We start from the raw sequence: 24,245 nt of genomic DNA on the forward strand, positions 1-24,245 counted from the left end.
CTAGAAGTTAAGAAAAATACTGCACTCTATTTGTGTTTCAAAGATTTCAAAATATTCAGTCTGTTACTTGAAGTTTTTTTTGTTAATAACTACATGCAAGATAATATAAATACGAGATTCTTGATGTTACCACTGTCGACATTGGTTTTCAGTATGTATACTATCTTGCATGTAGTTATGTATCATGTAACTATGCAAATATCACATGTAGCAACGCAAATAATGAAGTACTTTTCATGTATTATTTACAAAGAATTTATCAGAAAACAGAGTTCCAGGCAATCAAAAAAAAATCACCCTGTTGACGATAACAGGTGAAATCTCAGGTAACTATCTTATGCCAAAAACTCACTTAAGATCTCAGCTGAGATTTGTTAAAAAATATTTAAAAAAAAAAAAAAAATTTGCAAAATTCAAGGTTGCCTCGGTGATGTTATTATTTGGATGATACATCGAAAAACACAGTTAAAAAGTATTTCTTTTTTATTTTTTGAAAAATAAATAAACTTCTTAAATTGTCAGGTAAAATCTATTTTCACATCTTATCTGAGAGAACACCTGAGAATTGAAGAAATTTATCTAATTTTTAATAAATTGACGTATGGCCTTATTAAAGATATATTTTTGATATAAAATCCTAATGGTCATACCAACATAGAAACTTTAAATAGTGTAATATTGATTTTTGATTTTTTTTTGAGTAGGAACACTTTTCAAGAAATATCAGCTGAGATCTTAGGTAAGCTTTTAGCATGAGGTACTTATTTCAGATCTGCGGTGAAATTTCACCTGATAGTCGTAGACCAAAGATGGGCACCCACTCATGGGTGAGTGGGAGATTTTTGGACAAGTACCCGATCGGAAAGTTAGCAGGTCTCCCACGCTAGTTAGCTGGGGCCTATGTGAGTTACCTAGATGGTACCAAGCTAGGATTGTAATGGGGCACTACGTGGGCGCTAACTGGGGACAAGAAAGTTATCGTCTACCTAGCTTTTCCTTGTACGCATCGAAAGATTCAAGAGCGGAGAGGTACACACACACACACACGCGCGCGCGCGCGCGCGCGTGTGTGTGCATTTGAGAATAGCTGTATAACTGTGTATATTGCAGATTATATGTGTGTATTAAAAAGTAGAGCAGTAATTACTGATATTAAGTATTAAATACGAAGATTTACTCAAGTTTCATTATTTTAATAAATTATTAAGGATGACAAAGAATAGCGTTTATTATTGTTAAATTTAAAAAGAGTTCGAGAGTAAATAAAATTTTGAAGCGTGGAATAATCAATGAAGTGGGAGTATTTACTAATGAGAGTAATTTGCAAATAAATTATGCTAATGAATGACATTACGAATTAGACTTATATGCGTACCCTACATTAATTATTAAATTTTATTTTCATACCTCTCTTCATTTTTCTAACCCTGTCCTGTCCTTTATAGGTTAATTGGGATGCCAATATTGGCCCCGCATAATGCCCCATTACACTGCGCCATCTACCTCTATGTATTTGCCCTGGTTGGACCTACATAGGTAACTGGGTAACCAATGTAGGCCCAACATGAAGCCCTCTTAAGCTTTCCGATCGGGTAGCGACTAACACACCCATGGATGTGCACGATGTATAGGTGCTTCCATAAACTCCTTTATTTTATCTGTCGAATTCTCATATATCATGTATTTGTTAACCGAAACTTTGTATTGGGTTAGGTTCGAGTTAATAAGATTGCTTATCGAGGGCTTACCACTGGTCTAAACATCAATTCTTTTCTTGAGTACTATTATTTTTTTGCTTTATGTTTAGTGATTTTTTAGAGATAGTGTAATCTTACATAATAATACTTACACGATTTTTATCGACAGTTTTTGTGACACATACATGTAAATAGTATGAAATTTATTACAAAAACTGACTTTTGGCAAAAAAATGTCAATTTTTGCATGTAAGTATTGATTGTGACTGTGTCAACCCAACGTATATAAATAAGTGCCTTTACATGCATTCACTTGTGTCAAGCTTAAAAGACACAAGTAATTCCATGAAAATATAGTAAGAAAATGTAAAAGTTAAACTAACCTGCAATTAATATTTATGTTTATTGAATACTGTGTTGTGACAAATAGACGAATACAAGCTGTACTTACACTTCTTAAGCTATACACAATAAGGGCTAGCATTAGAATTGATAGGATAGACACTTATATATGTTGTGTTGACACAGTCGCAATCCATGTTGTTATTTTTTCCAATCTCGTAGAATACGTGACAGCGTTAAACAAAATTTGTTACAATACACTAGCATAGTATACACTCAAATCACTAATTCATTGTTTGATTTACTTTCATTAGTCTTTTTTTAATTGATTAAAAAATTTTCCAATAAGGCTTTGTGCATTATGGCGATCTCAGTGAAGGCAAATTTCTCTCACTCAGCAGCGCCACCTGAATTAGGTGCATATAGAATAAGATAAAAATTTCTGAATATCAAGTTCAATATTTTAAAAACAATCAAAGTAGACATTTTTCAATTATTTTTCACGTACTTCTGCCATTCCACTGTTTACAAATCCAAACTTTGGTCGCAATGCCAAGCTAGTTTTTTTTTTTTGACAAAATATATAAGTTTTGTTGGTCGATTTTCAGGGGCATCCCAAGCGGGGGGGGGGGGCAGGGAGGGCTTGAGCCTCCCCAAGTAATAAAGGGCACAGCTCCCCCAGTTTTCAAGATGAATATCAAAGAAATATTAGATTATTTGCGAACTCTTATTGATCAAATGAATTGATACATATAAGCACACTTTGTACCTTTATTTCCCCATGAAACTAACTGATTTGATCCATTCTTGCTTGCTTGTTTCATTAATTCATGCATAAGAAAATAAATTTCAGAATGCGCCTATGTCTGCAATACACTGTCTATAGATTTATAAGACATCTTAATAAATTTTAGCGTGCTAATAATAATACAGCATTTTCGAGCAACTGCTCTCAGAGCACTACGAGAGTATTTCTTTCTCTTTCTATGGTCTTCTTAATTTTAAAGTGCGTGTGACGAATAAATTCATTTACTATAAGAACCACAAAAATCTATATTGTTGGTAAGCAATAAAAATATTTTTGCAAGGAATCATTAATGAATTGACCATTAATAAATTATCAACTAGCTTTCCCCCGGATCATTAGATTTTAGTTCACTCGGTGGAAGACTTTAGATTCAACTTAGATTCTCGTGAATATTTGAATCTTCCGGCAGTACTGGCAGCGCCACAGCGGTAGGCAGCGCTGGAGCTGCGCATGCGTGGACATAAATAGCTGGACATAAATACGAAATCACTTAAGCCCATGAGAGTGAGAGAGAGATGCACGGAAGTAGCACGGAAGAGATCTCTCTCTCACTCGCATGGGCTCAAAAGGGTTCCGTATATGGATTGCGTACTCCATGTGACCGCACCTTAAGACTTTCTACAACGTCAGATGTGTCAGAAATGCGTCAGAAATGTGCGTTTTCACCCTTTCAAAGGAAAATTTTCAGCTGCAAAAGACTAATTGAGTAGGAAAGAAATAGTTAAGGTATTGTCATCTCCTCAAAAATATGTTATTGAAAGGCTTTTATCGTATTAAAATCGTTGAACGTGTAAAAAAAATAAAAATAGAATTGCACCCTTAAGGCCTGTGTTATTTTTCCCTCAAGTGACTATATTTACTGCGAGAGTCACGTGACCTTTTGGAATCCCAATACACCCCTGTGTACTTTTTACTTTAACCTTTAAACATATGTATTTTTTATAATTAAAGTTCATTTTTTATGTTTCTTAAAAAAAAGAATTATTTGGTAAATCAATTTTAGTTACAACAATTACGTTTACGTTTAATAAGAAATTAAAACATTAAAATAATTTAAGACTAAATTTGGAAAACATTTTTAATTTTGATTTAATTAATTTCTTTCTTGTTAAGTATCTTAAAACTTATACATAAATTATTAGCAATGTTAAGCTTATTTATTTTTATATAATAAATAATATACGTTCACACACTAAGTTTTAAAAATAAATTCATACTTATATGAACATACATTTTTTCTAAAACAGATCTGGATAGTCCAAAGACTGAGAGAAAAAAAAAAGTTCTTAAGTATGAATACACAGATACACCATCAGAACCAGCAGAATTGACAGTAAAGACCTAAAAGCGCCAAATTTTTTATGAAGTTATCGATGTACTTATTGCTGAGTTAGAACAAAGATTTTGTTAAATAGCTTCAATAATTTAGTGAAGTTATAAAACATGATCTTGAAATCTGCCAAAGGGTAACAGTATACTACTACCGATGAATTGAAAAATGAGTAAGGAGTCTATGCTATTGATTTTAATGTAAAGGAATTAAAGACACAGCTTTTATTTTTGCCGTCCATCATTGAAAAATAAACTTTTATCAGACGAACTTTCATCAGTAAGGTTGGAAACTAATACAAAATCTGTATTTGAAAAAAAACACAACGAACTATCGTTACGTGATATTGTTAAAATTTAAAAAAATGAATCAGATACTGTGCATTTAATGTTAGATCAAGTTAAATTATTGATTATACTAATTTTAACAGTGCCAGCCACGTCCGCAGCATCAGAGCGATCTTTTAGTGTTTTGAAAAGAATTTTTTCTGATCTAAGATTGACAGTGTTACAAGATCGCTTGACTCATCTTATTATTTTATGTGTACATAAGTCAAGAGCACGAAACGTAAATCACTATCCATTAATAAGAGAATTCATATTGAAAACCGTAGAAAGGCGAACCATATTTGCATTGACACAACAAATATAATATGATTGTCATTATCCACTTGTATTGGAAATTTAATAATAATATATAGTTTTTTAATGCATCATAATTTTCATTAGATTATTTTTTCTGATCCAATATAGACCCCGATTGATTGCATGTAAAAAATCATTTGAAATGTTCACGAGAATAATAATAATGTATGATATAGTTAATATGTATATACATACTCATAAGTAAGTTTACAATAAGTTTATTACTAATAATGATGATAAATATTGTTTCATACATTACTGCTTTTTTATGTCTAAATAATTCAATAAATTTTAGTTTGAGCTCCCCCCTATCCACAATACTTGGGCGGCCTCTTTCGATTTTCATGACTCAGAAAGTTAAAATTTTGTTGAATAATGAGGCAGTAAAAAACTTTAAAACATGGCAGAAAGTTTTTTTTAAAGTGTACCAGATCAATTGTCTCAAAAACGAAAAAAAAAAACTGTTGTTCAACAAAAGTAAAGCAATGAATTTTGTAATAAGTTACTAATATTTCCTTCAAAACATAAAGTTTTTTTCTGATCTTTCTGTACATGTAACTTGTACATAAGTCATTCTATGGGAACTGGCATATTTAAAGGACCAGAATGGACAAACGCTCAAGATAGTAGTTGATAAAATTAAGAGCCAAAGAATGGTTTTGAAATTTTAAACATACTAATATACTTTTTTATCTACTATCAATCAAGTATTAAAATTGTAGAGTAGCCAGAGATGCCGAAACGAATACACAAGGCTTCAAAGTTTCACCACTTAACATAGCAAGCATAGGCTAAATATTTAAAAAAAGGAACAGTTTCTTCGATTAGAAAATCATCATACAATAAATTGATGTATTCAAAAACTGATATTGTATTTTGTATGTCTATAAAACTAATATTCAAAAATAAAAAAAGTTGCCTGTGCCATCTTTAATGTATTGCCATTTTTATCTTTTATTCTATATTTTTAGTAAATCTATGCAGTAGCCAAAATAAATACTGTTTTTAATTCTTTATAATTTCGTGCAAATGTTGTGATTGTATTCTACAGGTAATGTTTCTAACATTATTATTCAACATACTTCAATTACAAATAATCACATTTTTGGAGTAAAGGATTACCTTAAAATTGAATTTAACTGTACGGATATATTTTTTGTAAGGTTAAGGCACTAGTTACTGGCCACGACCAGTACCTGGCCACCGACAACGTTTCACGAATTATAAGAATTAACATTAATACTAATCCGTGACAGGATAACATTACTGTAAATACTTATCAATAATTCATTTTAATGAGCAATTAAGTTAGTTTTTTCAGTTCAAGACTTTAAAAAAAATTTTTGAAAAAATGGTGGCTAAGAACTAGATCACTTATACATAAAGTGGGTACATAACCTTACTTTTGACAAGCACTAGTAGCCAGCCACCTCAAATTATATACGGGTTTAGCATGAGGTGGTCAGTTACTGGCTCCAAAATTTGAGCCACTAAAGCAACCTTTTTTTTCAATGGCCATATACTAAAGCATCTGACATACTCAGATCCTATCTTAAAAGAATGAGTGTCACGTGACTGTCGACAAAATACGCCGTGATCTGATTAGTCGTGAGGGACGAAAGGCGGTACATTTAAATGTACATATGAGATTAAGTAGACAAGCGCTGGTTAATCGAAGTCGTTTTATTGGTTTGAGCTCAGATTGATTTTAAAAATTTAATCATTCGATTTAGATTAAGTAATTATTAGAAATATGTTTAATCAAAAAAGTTTGGGAGGTTGGCGTGCGGAGCACGCAGGGGTCCAAGCCCCTTAGTAATTATAAATAATTATTGTCTACGGTCGGATATAAGACTTCTATTTATCGTATAGTTTGAAATAGATTCATAGCTATCAATTTATACCTAACCAAAGTTAAAATTTTAAAAGTTGTTTAAAATATACGATGTTGTTTTGATAACTGCTACTAAGTGGCCAGTAGCTAGTATTTTTACCTTATTGTCTGTGACCAAAACAAGCTAAAATTTTTTAAGCCCCGCTCTAATTGTCCAAAACAAATGTTTACGACGATTTTCTTGTTTTATTTTTCAAAAATAGTAGTGTTTTGGACTTTCAGAAAATCTCATTACAACTGAAATGTAGGCGCTCTACATAAAAATTTTCCTTTAATCTCACATTTATGTAATTTATTTATCATGGACAATTGTTCAATTCACTACCACACTTGATAATTTAACGAAGATACAATGCGTTTTGTATTATTACCGGATAGCGTTACAGGCTTTCAAAAAAAAAAAAAAAAAAAAAAAAAAAAAAAAAAAAAAAAAAAAAAAAAAAAAAAAAAAAACGTTACGGGCTCTTACGAATACGTCTAAAAATTGATACTCTGACGGACTACATAAAAAATAAAGCATCGCCCTTGCGCTTATCTTGCGTACAAACCAGCTATATTTCAACTCATAACCTTCCAAATAGTTGATCAAACGCTTCAAAAACTTACATGACATTTCTTAGCGTTACGGGCTCTTGGTTTTTTTTGGGAGACTGAATTTATAAAATTGCGAGCCTGAAGTGTTGGCTCATTGGGTTAGAAAAATGGTAAAAAAATTTCTGCAACATTGCCGACCCTCGTATAATGCAAAACGTTTTAATTAGAACGCCAAAATTGAATTACAAGTATTTGTCAAAGCATTTCCCGTTGAAATTTTTAATTTATCAGATTTCGGTCGCACAACTTCAATACCATTTAAGTCTTCGATTCAATTTTGTAGGGTCTCTTAAATGCATAAAAATTTTATTTATGTAAATAACTTTGAGATTTTATGCCATAGAAAAAATTGCAAAATCCGCATTTCTAGATAAGGTAACAAAACTTTAAATTTTCGAGTAAGCCACAAGCCCATAACGCTAATGCAGCTCCTTTATCGCATCTTCAACTAAAGGAATGTTTTACGACCTGAATTCCGTGCCTTCAGCATAAAACATTCCTTGATTATTATAAAACTATTTCACATCGATAATCTTTCATGTGTGGGGCAACGTTGTAATTAAGTGGATCACGGAATATTCACCGTTTTAGGTAGAATGACTTATATGTGGCATTCTCATGTAATACAACAGTGAAACTCACACTTTTTTTCTGATAGCATTCATTATATTTTACTCTGATAAACAGCTATTTGAATTTTACTCTGTACAAAAGATAAATTGTACAATTTCCAAATATGTATTTAATTATCTAAGAAATCACAAATTGTCTATGCTGTGAACGCAATCAACTAATCCCCTTATAAATCAAATCACTTATATACTTACTGACATAACAGAATGGTGTGAAATATGATTTTCAATGCTTTCGAAATATATAAAATACTTACATACAGAAGAATGCCAAAGCATTTGAAATAACGAAGTATGTTGCTGCGAGCATTTAAAATGTAACAATTTAATAAAAAATACTGCCTTACATACCAGCATAATTCTTAAAGTTCTAAGAAATTACGTATTACACATAAAAAAAAGTAACACAGCTGAGTTAAACTTTTGAGCTGGATTTCCAAAAATTGCCTCACACAAAGTTCGCATCCTTCTTAGTCGTATAGATGTTTAATTTCATTAAAATTTGATTATTACACTGATACACAATTACCAACATAATCTGATATACAGTACATGACAGGTTTTTTATTATATTATTAATTAAAAAAGTATAAATATATTCATGCACAATTAATGAATGGCTCTACTGTAATTTATTTTGTTGATACTAAATATTGTTTAATGGTACAAAAAACTTGAAATAGATACAAAAATAGATTTTTTGTCTGTTATAGTGCACTGACCATCTGGAATATTACAACTGTAGCTCATTATTAAGAAACGTTTATACTTGAACGAACATTTCCAATAAATCTGAAGCGGGAGTAAAAAATCAATATGCTTTTAATATCCCACAGACATTTTGTAATTAAGATACCCTTCTAAACCTATAAATAATCTGCAAAATTTTTTGAATTATTGTTAAGGCTTTGATGGTCCATCAACTGTAAAAAAATCCTATGCAATCGATTAAAACATTTTGTTCCAAGGAATACGAGCACAATAAAGAATATTTTTTCTAAAAGCCGTACAGTATCATAAGCATGTTAAATGATTTAAATAACAAATAACCTGGAGAGACTGTTTTTTCAAGAATTTGTATAAGCTGAACTGCTATTGGATCCATTTGCATCTTGTTAGTGTTTAATAAGTGACTGACTTACAACATACAAATGACTTTTAATGCATGTGTATATGAATATATGAACTTTTTCTTCATTTATCAATACTTTAGAATAATAAAAACTACCATTAGCCGGCTTAACTAACAACTATGCGGATACAGAACGTCGCGCGCGCAAGTACATCGCACGTGAACGTAGACATACAGATTTACTTCGATGCGAGTATGCTTAGTTAAGGGTTGAAGTACGAACTCCGGATGTGTTATGACCTGGTCCTTGGAGCTTGGGCCCCGAGGCCGAGCCCCGAGTGGAAATTATACTTCGTTTCCTTGTTTGAAGATATTTGCTGGTAGTACCTCTTCTACTACCCAGGTGACGCCACAAAATTGAGAGCTAACTAAAACTGACCGAGCTAAAAAAAAGGCATCGCCCAGCGTTGGGTTAGGCGGATTCAATATCGGAACTTTTTCCCTAGATCGTATATATAGCTATACAATCTAGGGAGAATGTTCCGTCAAGCAGACAGCACAGCAGTGAAGGGGCATTGCCAAAGACACGCGGTAACATTATAACACAAGCGCCTATCACCCAATGACCCGGGGCGCTAACTGGCCACTCTGTTAAATAAATGATTTTCTTTAAAACAACCGCCTATCACCCAATGACCCGGGGCGCTTACTGGCTACTATTGAATAATAAATTATCAAGGAATTACAAGAGCGCCATTTAAAAAGATCTTTGTCGTACTAGATAGGCAATTAAAATTACGCTCCCCTGGTTGTGTGGGGGTAGGTGCTTGCGTTATTATTTTATTTATAGTAAATTAAGTAAGCGACCAGTAAGTGCCCCTGGTTGTGTGGGGATAGGCGCTTGCGTTATTATTTTATTTATAGTAAATTAAGTAAGCGACCAGTAAGCTCCCCCGGTTGTGTGGGGATAGGCGCTAGCGTTATTATTTTATTTATAGTAAATTAAGTAAGCGACCAGTAAGCTCCCCCGGTTGTGTGGGGATAGGCGCTTGCGGTATTATTTTATTAATCACAAATAATTAAAGCAACCAGTAAGTGCCTTGGGTCTTGTGGGGATTGGCGCTTGCTTTGTTAATTAATAAATTTTACTATTTATTCACACTCATGAGACTGCTTATTGGCCCATTGGGTTATTAGGTTAAATATCTTGGGATTAGTTTATCAAGTTATTGTGCATGTAATTGTGTCGAGTTATCTGGGTATTTGCGTCTTGCACCACATTGACAATTAGAATTTCCCACAAGTTTGCCAGTCACATTTAGGGAGAACCACTGGCCTCCTCCCCCCTCCTATTCAGCTTTTGCATTTTCCTCACTAGGATCTGTAGCTATATATAAATCCTAGTAATAAAAATGCAGAATACTATCTTCATCAACCAACACTGGCCTCACCCCGCCCTGGTCAGCTACCCTTTTACTACTATGCCTTCTTCATTCATTTTCTAGCGCCTGGAGAAGCTACATCGTTGGGAGCATTGTATCAATGGCAGCCAGCGTTGGGTTAAACGGATTCGATATCGGAAGTTCTTCCCTAGATCGTATTGTTACGTCGGCGCAACGTATTATTTGAGCCTAAGCTTTCGCTCAATGCTCGGGATTCACACTGGGCGCGTAGGTGGGACGCGGGGTTATAAGGGTAATTCAGCTTAAAGACGCGTTATACTCAAAAAGGGGTACAATTGCTTTCACGCGACTAAGACTGACTGCTGTGCAATATTCCGATGCACTTGCTCGCGGCTTTCTTTTGTCAAGAGCGGTGTATACCTCGTTCACGATCTAAAAACAGTTAACACCGTCACGAGTAAGGATATCGTACGTAATTTGACCTTCACACACTAATATCACGGTAGGCATTTGCCTTAACTCGATCGTTCGTTGTTGTTCTGATAGTATTATTAACACGGAGGGCAACGGATTGTCCGTGGCTAATTTGCTATTACCGGTGACCGAAGGGTGCCAATACTGTGGCAAGTAATGGCGTTCGCGAAAAACACTTTATACTGGAGATTAATTTGCTATTACCGGTGACCGAAGGGTGCCAATACTGTGGCGAGTAGTGGCGTTCGCGAAAAACACTTTATACTTCCCGGTGATCCGCGGGTATTAATATGGCATTCGCGCAAACAAACACTTTATACTTCCCGGTGATCCGCGGGTATTAACATGGCATTCGCGCAAACAAAACACTTTATACTTCCCGGTGATCCGCGGGTATTAACATGGCATTCGCGCAAACAAAACACTTTATACTTCCCGGTAATCCACGGGTATTAATATGGCATTCGCGCAAACAAGAACACTTTATACTTCCCGGTGATCCGCGGGTATTAATATGGCGTTCGCGCAAACAAAACACTTTATACTTCCCGGTGATCCGCGGGTACCAATACTAGGGCGAGTAATGGTATTCGTGCAAAAGGAAACACTTGGTCAAAAGAAAGAATATGATATGTGGTCACTAACTTTTATTTAAACGTGAAAGTTGCTATACAGACGTTGAACCAGCGTGGATGTAAGTCGCTCTCGAAGTAGACCAAGTGGCAGTAGAGACGGACTCTGGCAACTAGTTGATCGTTCGAGGGTGGTAGCGAAATTCGACTGTGTCCTCGCTTCACAGAAGACTGGGTTGTAGCAGAGTCGGGCTCTCACTACTCAGTCTACTTCGAAGGGTATCGTCGAATTTCGCGTGCCGATCTGAATTGATTTACCTCGCTTCGCAGTAGACTGGGTTGTAGCAGAGGCGGACTCTTACTACTCAGTCCACTTTGAAGGGCTATCTTCGAGCCGAGTCGAGTCGAGTCAAACTCTGAACTACGAACTGCAAACTGATTTTCCTCTGGGCCTACGGGCCTTTTTGTTGCGAGAAGCGGACCTCTGTCACGCGCTAGCTCGAAAAACGCAGGAAAACTTGCAGGGGTAAAATTTTGAAGAAAAGACAATAGCCGAAAATCTAATTGGCTAGAACTGCTCTAGTTTAGCCACTCAGAAATTGGCACATCCCACATCCGGCTTGTTCTCCTCTGTGCGTCAAGAGAAGGGAAGGTGATTCACTTACTCATGCCCTTCCTTTCTCTTTAACTTCAAAAGTTGACAGAATTTCAATATATTTTAATCTTAACATTACGACCAGGTATTGTTAATATTTACTAATGCTACACATTGGTTTTTCGTTCAGCTAAGTTCATTGCAAAAAGAGCAGTGAAAATCGCTTAACAATTCGGTTGATGCTAGGGTGAACAAACGATCGGTGAGTTGTTAGTTAATACTACTACTTAAGCGCCAAAACGGTGGCTGCGGCCGTACTAACTTATAATTAGCGGTGGTATTTATAATAATAGTAATAACAATAGTAATAATAATAATAATAATAATTATAATAATAATAATAATCATAATAATGATAATAAGAATAGCAGTTGTTAGAATACTAGTGCTCTGCTTGTTGTGAGTTAACATAATTTGTTTTACCGGTAGTTTGAATGTTTATAATGTTACAAAAATAATGCGGAATTTTGGTATAATTGTGGTAAACATGTTTTTCTGCTGCTAGTAGTTGGAGAGGGAGTCGTCTCGTGGTACCCTGGGGAATCAGGACTCTGTTACCCCTATTGGAGGCAGGCATATGGACTCTCTCTCCAAGTCAAGAAAAAGGAAAGGGTTATTTTCCGTTTTTCCTTTACATTCGGGGAAAAGTGTTAGCAATCAACTAGATTACAAATTAGACTATTGCAGTATGTTTATTAAATTATTAATTCGATGAAAAAAATGGTTACTCTGTAAATTATGAGTTTGATAACTTGAATGGTAAAAATCGGATAGTTCTTTGAAGGTTACTAAAGTTGTGTACCAAATTTGTTATAGTTAATATGTAATGTAGTTGTTTGCTAGTGATGTAGTACGTACTGGTTGTTTGTGATGATTCTGGCTTGTAATAATATTTTCGCTTATTTCTATGCATTAATTCTAAGCTATCCTAATGTTCCACCTTATGTTCATCTAACATTATATCTGAATTTAATATTTCAGTTTAACTGTTCCCAGTTAAACTTTTATATCTATGGTTGTAGAAAAATATTTTATTTTGTATTTCCGGTCAGCGTAGGCCAGCGTGCATGTAAGTGAGTCATGCATGGTCGTAGTACCTTAGCTACGAGCATTCTTGTAGGTGATTCACCTCTTTGCAGATGCACATTGGCCCCTGCGTTTTGTATTTTAAAATCGGCACGGAAAGATTTGAAGCAAAAGGAAAAAAAATTAATGTGGATACACCGATGTTAAAGTATATATAGCTATACAATCTAGGGAGAATATTCCGTCAAGCAGACAGCACAGCAGTAAAGAAGCATTGCCACAGACACGAGGAAATTAAAAATTGTGATATTAATAACACAAGTGCCTATCACCCAATAACCCAAGGCACTAAGTGGCCTCTCTATTAAATAATAAAGTATTAATTATTAACGCAAGCGCCTATCACCCAATATCCCGGGGCGCTTACTGGTCGCTTAATTAAATAATATAGTAATAATTAATAGCACAAGCGCCCATATCACCCGATGATCCAGGGTGCTTACTGGCCACTCTATTAAATAATAAAATATTATTTATTAACACAAACGCCTATCACCTAGTAACCCGGGGCGCTTACTGGCCTCTCTATTAAATAATAAAGTATTAATTATTAACGGAGGCGCCTATCACCCGATATCCCGCGGCGATTACTGTTCGCTTGATAAAATAACAAAGTATTAATTAATAGCACCAGCGCCTATCACTCGATGACCTGGGGCGCTTACTGGTCGCTTTATTAAACGATATATATTATTAATTGATAGCACAACGGTCATCAGGTGATTGGTGCTTATTGTGCTGTTAAATAATATTTTATTATTTAATAGAGAGGCCAGTAAGTGCCCTGGGTCATAAGGTGACAGGTGCTTGTGCTATAAATTAATAGTATGTATCGTTTATTAAGCTACTAGTAAGCTTCCCGGGTCACTTGGTGATAGGCCCTTGGGTTATTAAATAACCTTTTATTAATTTACACAGTAGGAAGTAAGCACCCTGGGTTATTGGGTGACAGGCGCTTGTGTTATTAATCAATAATATATATCGTTTGATAAAGCGACCAGTGAGCGCCCCAGGTCATCGGGTGATAGGCGCTTGTGTTAATAATTAATATTTTATCATATTATAGTGTATCCAGTTTGCGCCCCGGGTCATGGGGTAATAGGCGCTTGTGCTATCTCACTAATATATAAAGCAAAGTCATTAAAACCGTTGTAATCGCTAACCGCGAAAAGTACTGAACCGATTTAGCTGAAATTTTTTACACTGATTCGTGACACTTCCTAGATGGTTTTCGTATAGTATTTATCTTAAAAAATTTAATAACAATAGCAATAAATAAGCTCAAAGTTTTGCAAAAATACGCCAGCTTTTCACTTCAGTTCAGTAGGATCCGCCCGGTGGCGTCGACATAAAATCGAGGCTATCTACAACAGAATTAAATAAGTGTGTAGTTATAATACGCCGGGTAGTCACCAAATCTCCACCAGGTGTTTCCTGGCAGTTTATCGGACTGCATCGACAATGTAAATAATAGACGTGCAGCTGGGAAACCTGGTTACCGATGACACTCTTCTCTGAAGGGCAAGTGACCCAGGTCTACTTCTACTCTAAATCTCAAGGATTGACGAGTGTGACCAACAAAAAATTATTCTACTCAATAAAGTCTCCAGAGGAATACCAGGAGACGAATATAGCCAGAGCACAACCTTCTTCAACACTTTACAGTTATCAGTTCCTAAGTTCGTACCACCATCCCCCCTGGTACCGTCAGAAAATTTTGGGCTACAAATGTAAACCAGGTAAGACAGCCCTGAGGAGCACAAGCAGCCACAACGGCTCCCTTCTCAGCGATCGTATCCCCAACGGCATACCCACTTTTTCTCGACTAACGCTGAGCGGTTGCTTATCCGGGGAACGACTCCAAGACGAGATATTTTTTGGTCAGCAGCATACCTTCCTACATTACAGTTAATTTCCATACATAGAGACTTCGCGGGTAAGAGTCAAGCCACCCGCAGCCAGCTCTTCATCATCAGGAATATAATGATAAGGAATAGCTGGAAGTTTCACCACTGGCCCTTTTTAGGGCCATTAGAAATATTCACGTTCCCTACTTAACCATCAATCTCATCGGTTCTTTTAAGGACCACCTAAGTTTAAACTACCTTGCGAACAAATACACTACCATTTCCGGAAGCGATTTTGCGACTTAAAGACTATATCAACTAAAGACGGCCACTAAGTATCAAACCAAGTCAGTCATTCGCTGGCAGTCATCACGAGCGGAGTTGTTTTTCGCAAAGCTGGAAATCCCGCTGTCCAACGACCCTATATTATACCCTCTCGACTCTAAGCATTCAACCAGGAATAACCGATCCTCTCCAAGGTCTGCGCTGGCCAAACCTAACAGCTATAAGGGGAATCAAAAACTTAAACCAACGGGACAGTCTCCAACGGGACAGTCTCCAACGGGCAAGCATCAAGAACCAATCTCCCCATCTTAGATCACCCAAAACAACTGAGTCTATGCAAAAAAAAGGTGCTTTAGACACCAACGTCTTCGACGTTATACTGGGAGACGTTGGGAAAGATCTCTACAACTAGCTCCAAAGATTCGCGGACTTTATAATTTTTTTCCTGATCAGTCTAGGGCTTGCCAACAAATATATTTGAACTTAACAAAGTTGACAGAAAACAGCCTTTAGGGGTCACAAGTCTTAAGCATGACAAAAGTCACAAGAGAGTGAATTGGAAGAAAAACTTCCAATGTATCTAATAAATACTATTTCAGGCGTCAAGAAACCAACGCAGAAAATTTATCGAGATTGGAACAGCAGCATCAAAATCGACAAATAACGAATTCATTACGTGGAAAATCAGCTTTTTATTGTACCCTGACAGTAATTTCTCAATGCTTTAAAGATCTAAATTAAGTTTTTAAATAAGTAGAAAATATATTTATGTTTTTGAGGCAATAAAAATTGTAAAGATTAAGCGCCAGGACTTTGTTGCTCTGGTAATAAAGTTGTGAGATAAGAGAAAAAAAAGTTTTTTTAATACATATTTTTTGGGAGCTTAAAATCTTAACAGCTTTAAAAAATAGTCCTTTTCGTAAATCATACGGGAGAAACTGCAAATCGATAGCTCTTTATGGCCAACAACCATTTTATGACATAAGGAGCGCACTGTACTTTTTAGCATAATTACATTTTTTTTTAATTTTTACAGTTTATTATTTTACCAAATAAGCTGTATCGATTGCGAATAAATACGTTTTTAATAAGATTTTTGTTCTCATAAGTGTCAGGAGTAGGGGCAAATGACCCAATTACTGCGCAGGCACCAACTACAGCGCACTCAACGGTAACTAAAAATAAGAAAAACACACTGAAAAATTTGGGTGCTTGGATATTGTGACACGTACGGACATTAATAACGTTCAATCCCGAATCATACTTTACATCATGACATTTGTAATTGTTTAACTGAGTGACTCTAAACGAATCTAACCTACAAAACTTTGTAGTCGTGCGTAGTAATTGGTACGCAGCAATTGGGTCTACGGCTTCAGCATTAAAACCTTATGGGACATACCCTCGCAGTATGTGGGGGCGCAGCGACTGGTGCTAATTTTATAACCATGCGCAGTAATACCAGCAAGTGATATCAGCACTAAAACAATTATTTAAAAAAAAAGTTACTTAACATAAAAATGTTTGTCGTTTTAATCGCACAAGATGCTGCAGATAAAGAGTAAGTGAAACTGGTTCAATTTTTATCGAAAAACATTGAGAAATGAGAAATTTAGTACAATCAAAAATTTCAGTGCGCAGTAATTGGGTCATTTACCCCTATGTGTACAATTTTCAACTAAAAACATTTCACATAACATGTCAACACACTACGGTGTTCCATTTAGTAAGTCTCGGGCAAAGCCGAGAGGGGGGCCGCTAGTTGATTAATATTTTATTATTTCACAGAGTGGCCAATTAGCGCCCTGGGTCATTGGGTGATAGGCGGTTGTGCTATAAATTAATAAAATATATCGTTTAATAAAGTGACCAGTAAGCGCCCAGGGTCACTTGGTGATAGGCCCTTGGGTTATTAATTAACCTTTTATTAATTTACACAGTGGCAAGTAAGCACCCTGGGTCATTGGGTGACAGGCGCTTGTGTTATTAATCGACAATATATATCGTTTAATAAAGCGACCAGTGAGCGCCCCAGGTCATTGGGTAATAGGCGCTTGTGCTATTAATTAATATTTTATTATTTCACAGAGTGGCCAGTTAGCGCCCTGGGTCATTGGGTGATAGGCGCTTGTGTTAATAATTAATACTTTATTATTGAATAGAGAGGCCAGTTATAGCACCCCGGGTCATCGGGTGATAGGCGCTTGTGTTAATAATTAATACTTTATTATTTAATAGAGAGGCCAGTTAGCGCCCCGGGTCATTGGGTGATAGGCACTTGTGTTATTAATATTACAATTTTTAATTTCCGCGTGTCTGTGGCAATGCCCCTTCACTGCTGTGCTGTGTGCTCGATGGAACATTCTCCCTAGATCGTATAGCTATATATACGATCTAGGGAGAAAGTTCCGATATTGAATCCGCCTAACCCAACGCTGATGGCAGCAAGGGAGACTCTGGTAGCTGGGCGCAATGTGCTGTGGCAGCTCTCGCTGAGCTCGAGGGCCGCATCCTTTACCATGATTGTGAGGACCAGAAGGGTGAGTTTCAGGTTGAGGATGACGAACAGCTCCAGTTTGAGGGTAAGAAACCTTTTCGTTCTCGATTCTTCGTCTCCCATGATTGTTTTTACATGTTTTCACCAAATTCACCGTCACGTGTAATGCACGTGTGCACATAGTAGTGTGGTGGGCACGTGCGAGCTCTAGTGTAGTAGCTTGATCCGTTGTTGCTTTAACCCACCTTATATTTAATTTCCCGCGTTTTTAAGTAAACGCTGGGTTTACGCACGAGCTCTAGCTGTTCTGAGCTAGAGTCAGGCGTGATTGCTGTGAGGGTATCGTTAAGGTTATCCTTTTAATCCCTTACCCATTATCTGATTTCCTCCACGCTAACCATGAGCTTGCCTCCGTACAGATGTGTTAGCGTTGCAAGGAGGTGGACGAAGCAAGTCAACATCCGATGGTAAGGACGTCGAGGGGGAGAGAGGGACTCGCAAGGAGGAAGATCTGGAAGAGACGCAGAAGGAGGACAATGGGTCAGATGGTGATAAACTATCAAAGGATGACTCACCTGAAAAAGAAAGACGGAATTCCATGTGTGATTACTTCTGTAATACCTTCAGGAAAGCCATGTGGCATTACATATGGTTTAACGTATGGCATTACATAAGAGCGAGGTTTTAGCTTGGTAATGCCATATGTAATTCCATTTAAAAAAACACATAGAATTACAAATTGGAAGAAGGAAAAAATGTTGTCATCTAGAAATAACTGCAGAATACTGTAATGCGTCATTTACTGTACATAATTAGTGTTACCATCTGGATGATAACTCGAAAACAAGAGGATTCAAGTTATATTTCAGGAATAAAAAAAAAAAAATGAAGAAATGAAATTTTTTTCTATAGAAGTAAAATCAGTTGAACCCCTTCGTTTTGGAGTTATCATCCCGATGATAACATATATTGGGAACTGCAAATAACTAATTATGGTATTTTGCAGCTATTTCTAGATGGTAGAAATTTTTTCTTTTTCCAATTAGTAATTCCATCTGTTTTTTCATATGGAATTACATATGGCATTACCAAGCTAAAACCCTTTATGTAATGCCATATGTAAAACCATGTGTAATGCCATATGGCTTTCCTGAAAGTTTCACAGAAGTAATTCTACATAGAATTTAGACATTTTTTTTCAGGTGGGGAGGCAAGCTTAGTTCTGGGTAAATACCCTAAGGATCAAAAGATCCTCGACCTTACCCTTAAAAGTGAGTTAAACTCAAGGCTTACGGCTTGGCAAGAGGGGGACTTTTGGGAAAGGAGGTTAAGGAGAGTCTGCTTAAGAGCACCCTGATCAAGGGCTGCGTTGATTTAGAGACACTGTCGCTTAACCCAGAGATCGTGGCGGAGCTGCATGTTAGGTGCGCAGTAAGGATAACCACCTCAAGGATTTTCAAGGTATAGCAGGTGCAGCCCTTTCAGCATCTGCCTCGGCTCTCAACCGGATCATTAATGATGCAGAGATTCCCGTTGACAGAACGGCCGTGTTAAAGGATCTGTCAAATCCCTCTAAGCTGTTTGCAGAGCTGTTCTACCAGCTAAACCAGGAAAGGAAGCTATTCTTGATCGGAGGGTTTGACCTCAAGATTCAGAGGGCCTTGAGGTTGGTAGAGTCAACTTTCTTGCTCTTCGGTAATGACCTGAAGGCACTGATCGAGGGGGCCAGGGCAATGGAGAAGGTGTCCAAGAACTTGAAGCCTAAACCTAAAGCTCCGCTGAAGCCAACCCACCAGAACTCGGTAAACTGTCGTGCCCCCTCAACCAAGAGAAGGCGAGGAGCGGGGGCTCTTCACCTTACAACCGCAAATTTACCTCTCGTCAGCATTCACCCCACAAGCACGGAGCTCAGCCCACCAAGAGGACATACCATCAATGCAGCCCCCTAGGATCAGGAATTAGAAGCTGAGATAATGCTATCCGCTAGATTAGTTCATTTTAGCAATGCTTGGCTTGCGATTACGTCGGACCGAAGCATTCTACAAGCGATAAGGGGCTATAAGCTAGACTTCTGGCTAGAACCTGTCCAATCGAAGCAAACGGGACCGTGTATTTTCAATGCAGTGGAAATGGCCAAGTTGAGTAAAGAAGTTCTCAGGCTATTAGACTTAGGGACGTTGGAAGAGGTAAGCGAGCCATCGAATAATCAGTTCTTGTCACCCTTTTTTCTGGTCCCCAAACAAGAAGGCTCGTTTGGATTCGTATTAAACCTAAAAAGTCTGAACTTTTTCGTAGTGAAGGAGCACTTTAAGATTGAGGACCTTAGATCAGCCTTGAACCTTTTAGATCGGGGGGATTTCATGTGTAGGGTGGATTTAAAGGATGCATACTTACAAGTCCCCATCCATCCTAGCTGTGAAAAGTACTTAAGGTTCTCGTTTCAGAGGAATTTGTATCAATTTAATGCACTGCCTTTCGGTTTGTCTTCGGCTCCCTATGTGTTTACAAAGATTATTCGTCCAGTTTTGTTTAGGTTTAGGAGTAGGGGGATTAGAATCATCGCTTATTTAGATGATTTCTTAATATTTGGGAAATCAGCGAAGGACTGCGAGGTCAACTGCATCGAACTAACAGCTCTTGTTGAGTCTCTGGGATTCCTGATCAACGCCCGCAAGAGCGCTTTGATTCCCTCGAGGCAGACTAATTTCCTGGGAGTGGTTTTAGACTCATCCCGTCTGCTGATCTCGTTACGCAGGATAAGAAGCGCAAGCTTGAAAATCTGGTCGATGAGCAGTTGGGAAGAACAGTAGTTTCGTTCCACTCACTGGAAAGTTTGATAGTAATTCTAGTCTCAGCGTGTCCAGCAGTAGCGTACATAGATGGCCTTATCACAAGGAATTGGAGACATTAAAGCAGCGGTGTTTATCAAGACCAGATTTCTCAGGCAAGATAGCCGTCAGGGTGTCGGAAGGCTCGATCCAGGAGCTGGCTTGGTGGCGAGCCCATTTGCCGACTGCATCTAACAAAATCAGAGATTTCACCTAATATGGAGATCGTTTCGGATGCACCTGGTCTAGGTTGAGGAGCCATTCGTGCTGATAGAATGGCACAGAGTATCTGGTCCTTGGAGAAGAGAAAGGAGCATATAAACTGGCTCGAGGTAAAGGCGGCTTTTTTAGATCTCCAGGTGTTTGCCACGGATTCAAGAGACAGACAGATTCTCCTTAGAATAGACAACGTTATAGCGTTGGCTCACATCAATAAGATGGGTGGTACCAAGCATCGTAAGCTGCATTTGTTGGCAAAGAAACTTTGGGAATGGTGCATTGGCAGTGGCTTCTGGGTGTTCGCGGAATCCGTCGCCTCCAAGGAGAACATTGCAGAAGAGCATTCCAGAATTATGAACGTGGATACGAAATGGGAATTAGTGGATCAGCCATTCAGCGATATTTGCGATGTATTAGGCACCCAAGAGATAGATTTGTTTGCCTCACGTATAAACACAAAATACCCAATATATTGTCCGTGGGGTAGAGATCCCGGGGCCTTAGCCATCAATGCCTTTACGATATCCTGGGCTCCCTTTTTCTGGTTTGCTTTCCCACCTTTTTCTCTGATTCCTCGAGTACTTAAAAAGATCAGAAAAGAGGGAGGTCAGAGAATTATAGTCGTACCAGATTAGCCTTCGCAAGCTTCTAGACGTCTGCAAATCTCAGAGACGATTCGTTGGGAATTGGGATCCATCCCATAACCTTTTGTTGTCTCCTTGCAGGAAGATCTACCATCCGTTGAACAGGAGCCTTTCCCTGGTGACCACTGTTGTCTTCGGAAAACCTATACGAACAAAGGTCTCGAGCCAGAGACCATCACTATCATGATAGGTTCAATTTCGGACAACACTTGGAAGCAATATGACTCTGCCCTAAGATTCTGGTGGTCTTATTGCGAACGCAAGAAACTTAACCCTCTGGTGACAGGGACTAAGGCAGTTCTGGACTGATTGACTGCGAAATTTCGAGAAGGGGCATCATACGGAACGCTAAGTGCACTGAGAGCGACCATCTCTCTTATCAACCTGCAAAATCAGGATATATCAGACCTTTTTAACCGTTTTTTCAGGGGCGTCTTTAGAAGCAGACCATCAACTCTTAGGTATGCGAAGACGTGGGAAGTCTTTCGGTCCTGGCAACGCTTCGAAAGTGGCACCCCTTGGAGAAGCTGGAACTTAAGTCCTTGTCTTGGAAGCTCGTTATGCTCTTAGCTTTGGGATCAGCATTTAAGGTCCAGTCGTTGGCCTTGATCAAGATGGAGAACATCCAAAAAATGTAGCATAGGGTTTCCATTCGTGTCTTGGACATAATCAAGACGTCTAGGCTAGGGGCCAAGCAACATTTCGCTTATTTTCCCTACTTTGCGGAGGAATCACTCAGCATTGCATCCACAATCGTCCATTACACGAAGAGGACAAACACATTAAGGGGTAAGGCGAAAGCTCTCATCCTCTTGTATAGGACCCCACACGTCCCAGTCTCATCCCAGTCCATTAGCAGATAGATTAGGGAGATGATGGGATTATCGGGGGTGGCAGAGAACTTTACCCCCCATTCGACCAGGCACGCAGCAACGTCAGACTCGTCAGTATGGTGTAATGCTACCGTGCCATCTGAGAGTAAAGAAAACGGTGCCTGGGTCAGAGGTGTAATGCATACCGTGCTGTCGGAACAGTAAGAATCAACGGTGCCTCAAATCATTAATTCTCGAGTATACGGATGTAAATACACATAAAATAAAGTTTTGATATGGCATACCACTATCACAGCAAGTAACACAAGGCCAACCACAAAGACAATGACAATGATATTAAAACCTGCCCAGGCCCTGGTATCGATGTAAGGCTTGCCTGGCCAAGCCCTAGTCTTAGTCTTTGGATCACATTCTTGTCAGGTGATTACAACAGCGTTAAATGCAGTTCCAGCCAAAATTAGGAATTCTCTAGGACAACACCTCTCTGACGTGGAAAATCACTAGATCTGAAATAAATAAAACCGAACGTAAAGCGCAAAATTCAAATAAGGTCCAACAACACAAGGGCCTATCACCCAAAGACCCAGGGCGCTTGCTGGCCACTCTGTTATATAAATAATTATTAAAATAACACTAGCGCCTATCACCTTATGACCCGGGGCGCTTACTGGCCACTCTGTTAAATAAATAATTTTTAATAACACAAGCGCCTATCATCCAATGACACGGGGCGCTGACTGGCCACTCTGTTCAATAAATAATTATTAAAATAACACAAGCGCCTATCACCTCATGACCAAGGGCGCTTACTGGAAACTCCGATGAATAAATAATTGTTATTAACACAAACGCCTATCACCTTGTGACCTGGGGTACTTACTGGCTACTATTCAATAATAAATTATCAAGTAATTACTAAAGTGCCAATTAAAAAAATCTTTGTTGTACTTAATAAGCAATCAAAATTGTGATATGTTTACATATGTTATCGATCAACGTTTCGTTATTTAATAGTGTTGCAAATAAGTGTCCTGGATCATCAGGAAGAAGGTGCTTGACATATTTATTAATAGTTGTTTATTTACTAGATTTGCAATTAGCGCCCCAGGTTATACGGTGATAGGTGTTGTGTTATTTTAATAATTATTTATTGGACAGAGTGGCCAGTAAGCGCCCCGGGTCATTGGGTGATAGGCGCTTGTGTTATTAAAAATTATTTATTTAACAGAGGGGCCAGTAAGCTCACTGGGTCATCAGGTGATGGATGCTCGTATTATTGGACCTCATTTGAATCTCGCACGTCGCCTTGGGTACTTTTTTTTTGATCTAGTGATTTCCCACGTCAGATAGGTTGGGTCCTTGAGAATTCCCAAGTCTGGCCGGAACTAAATCCCAACACTGGGTGTAATCCGCAATCGCCGCCAGCAGTTACATATGTACGACGTGACAACGTTTCAAGGTTGGGGGCGCTACTGTCGATTTACTGGTGATGTGATCCGCAATCTCACCAGCAGTAAAGCAGACGACGTCCGTCTACTTGCTCTTTTTCGTGACATTTTCCGACATTCTTTCGTCTGCTTTGCTTTGTTTACAATCAGAAAATGTCACGAAAAAGAGCTAGTAGACCGACGTCGTCTGCTTTACTGCTGGTGAGATTGCGGATCACATCACCAGTAAATCGACAGTAGCGCCCCCAACCACGCAACGTTGTCACGTCGTATACATATGTAACTGCTGGCGGCGATTGCGGATTACACCCACTGATTGAAAGTGTGCAGCCCATAGACATATAAAGAATAGACTGCTTATTAGCAGCCGGGGCAGTGAAGCTCGCGTAGAAAGAGAGAGAAGACGAGGGCAGTCAGTCTTTCTCTCTCGCACACTCGGGG

At 37.9% G+C, this 24,245-nt stretch overlaps 1 protein-coding gene across 2 annotated transcripts in view; it reads right to left on the reverse strand.

The window, feature by feature from the left end:
• Window positions 1–9,304, reverse strand: part of Fs(2)Ket (Importin subunit beta Fs(2)Ket) — a 342,528-nt gene extending 333,224 nt beyond the window's left edge. For both annotated transcript variants that reach the window (XM_089595816.1, XM_014355220.2), the window contains exon 1: window positions 8,992–9,304. In XM_089595816.1, coding sequence (XP_089451942.1) covers window positions 8,992–9,052 — 61 coding nt within the window. In that variant the 5' untranslated portion in view covers window positions 9,053–9,304. The remainder of the gene's footprint in view (window positions 1–8,991) is intronic.
• Between the last annotated feature and the right edge of the window lie 14,941 nt (window positions 9,305–24,245).

The sequence above is a fragment of the Copidosoma floridanum genome, unplaced genomic scaffold (genome assembly GCF_036245765.1).
Source record: "Copidosoma floridanum isolate Cflo_tuat_1 unplaced genomic scaffold, Cflo_Japanese_pri ptg000028l, whole genome shotgun sequence".
Classification (NCBI taxonomy): domain Eukaryota; kingdom Metazoa; phylum Arthropoda; class Insecta; order Hymenoptera; family Encyrtidae; genus Copidosoma; species Copidosoma floridanum.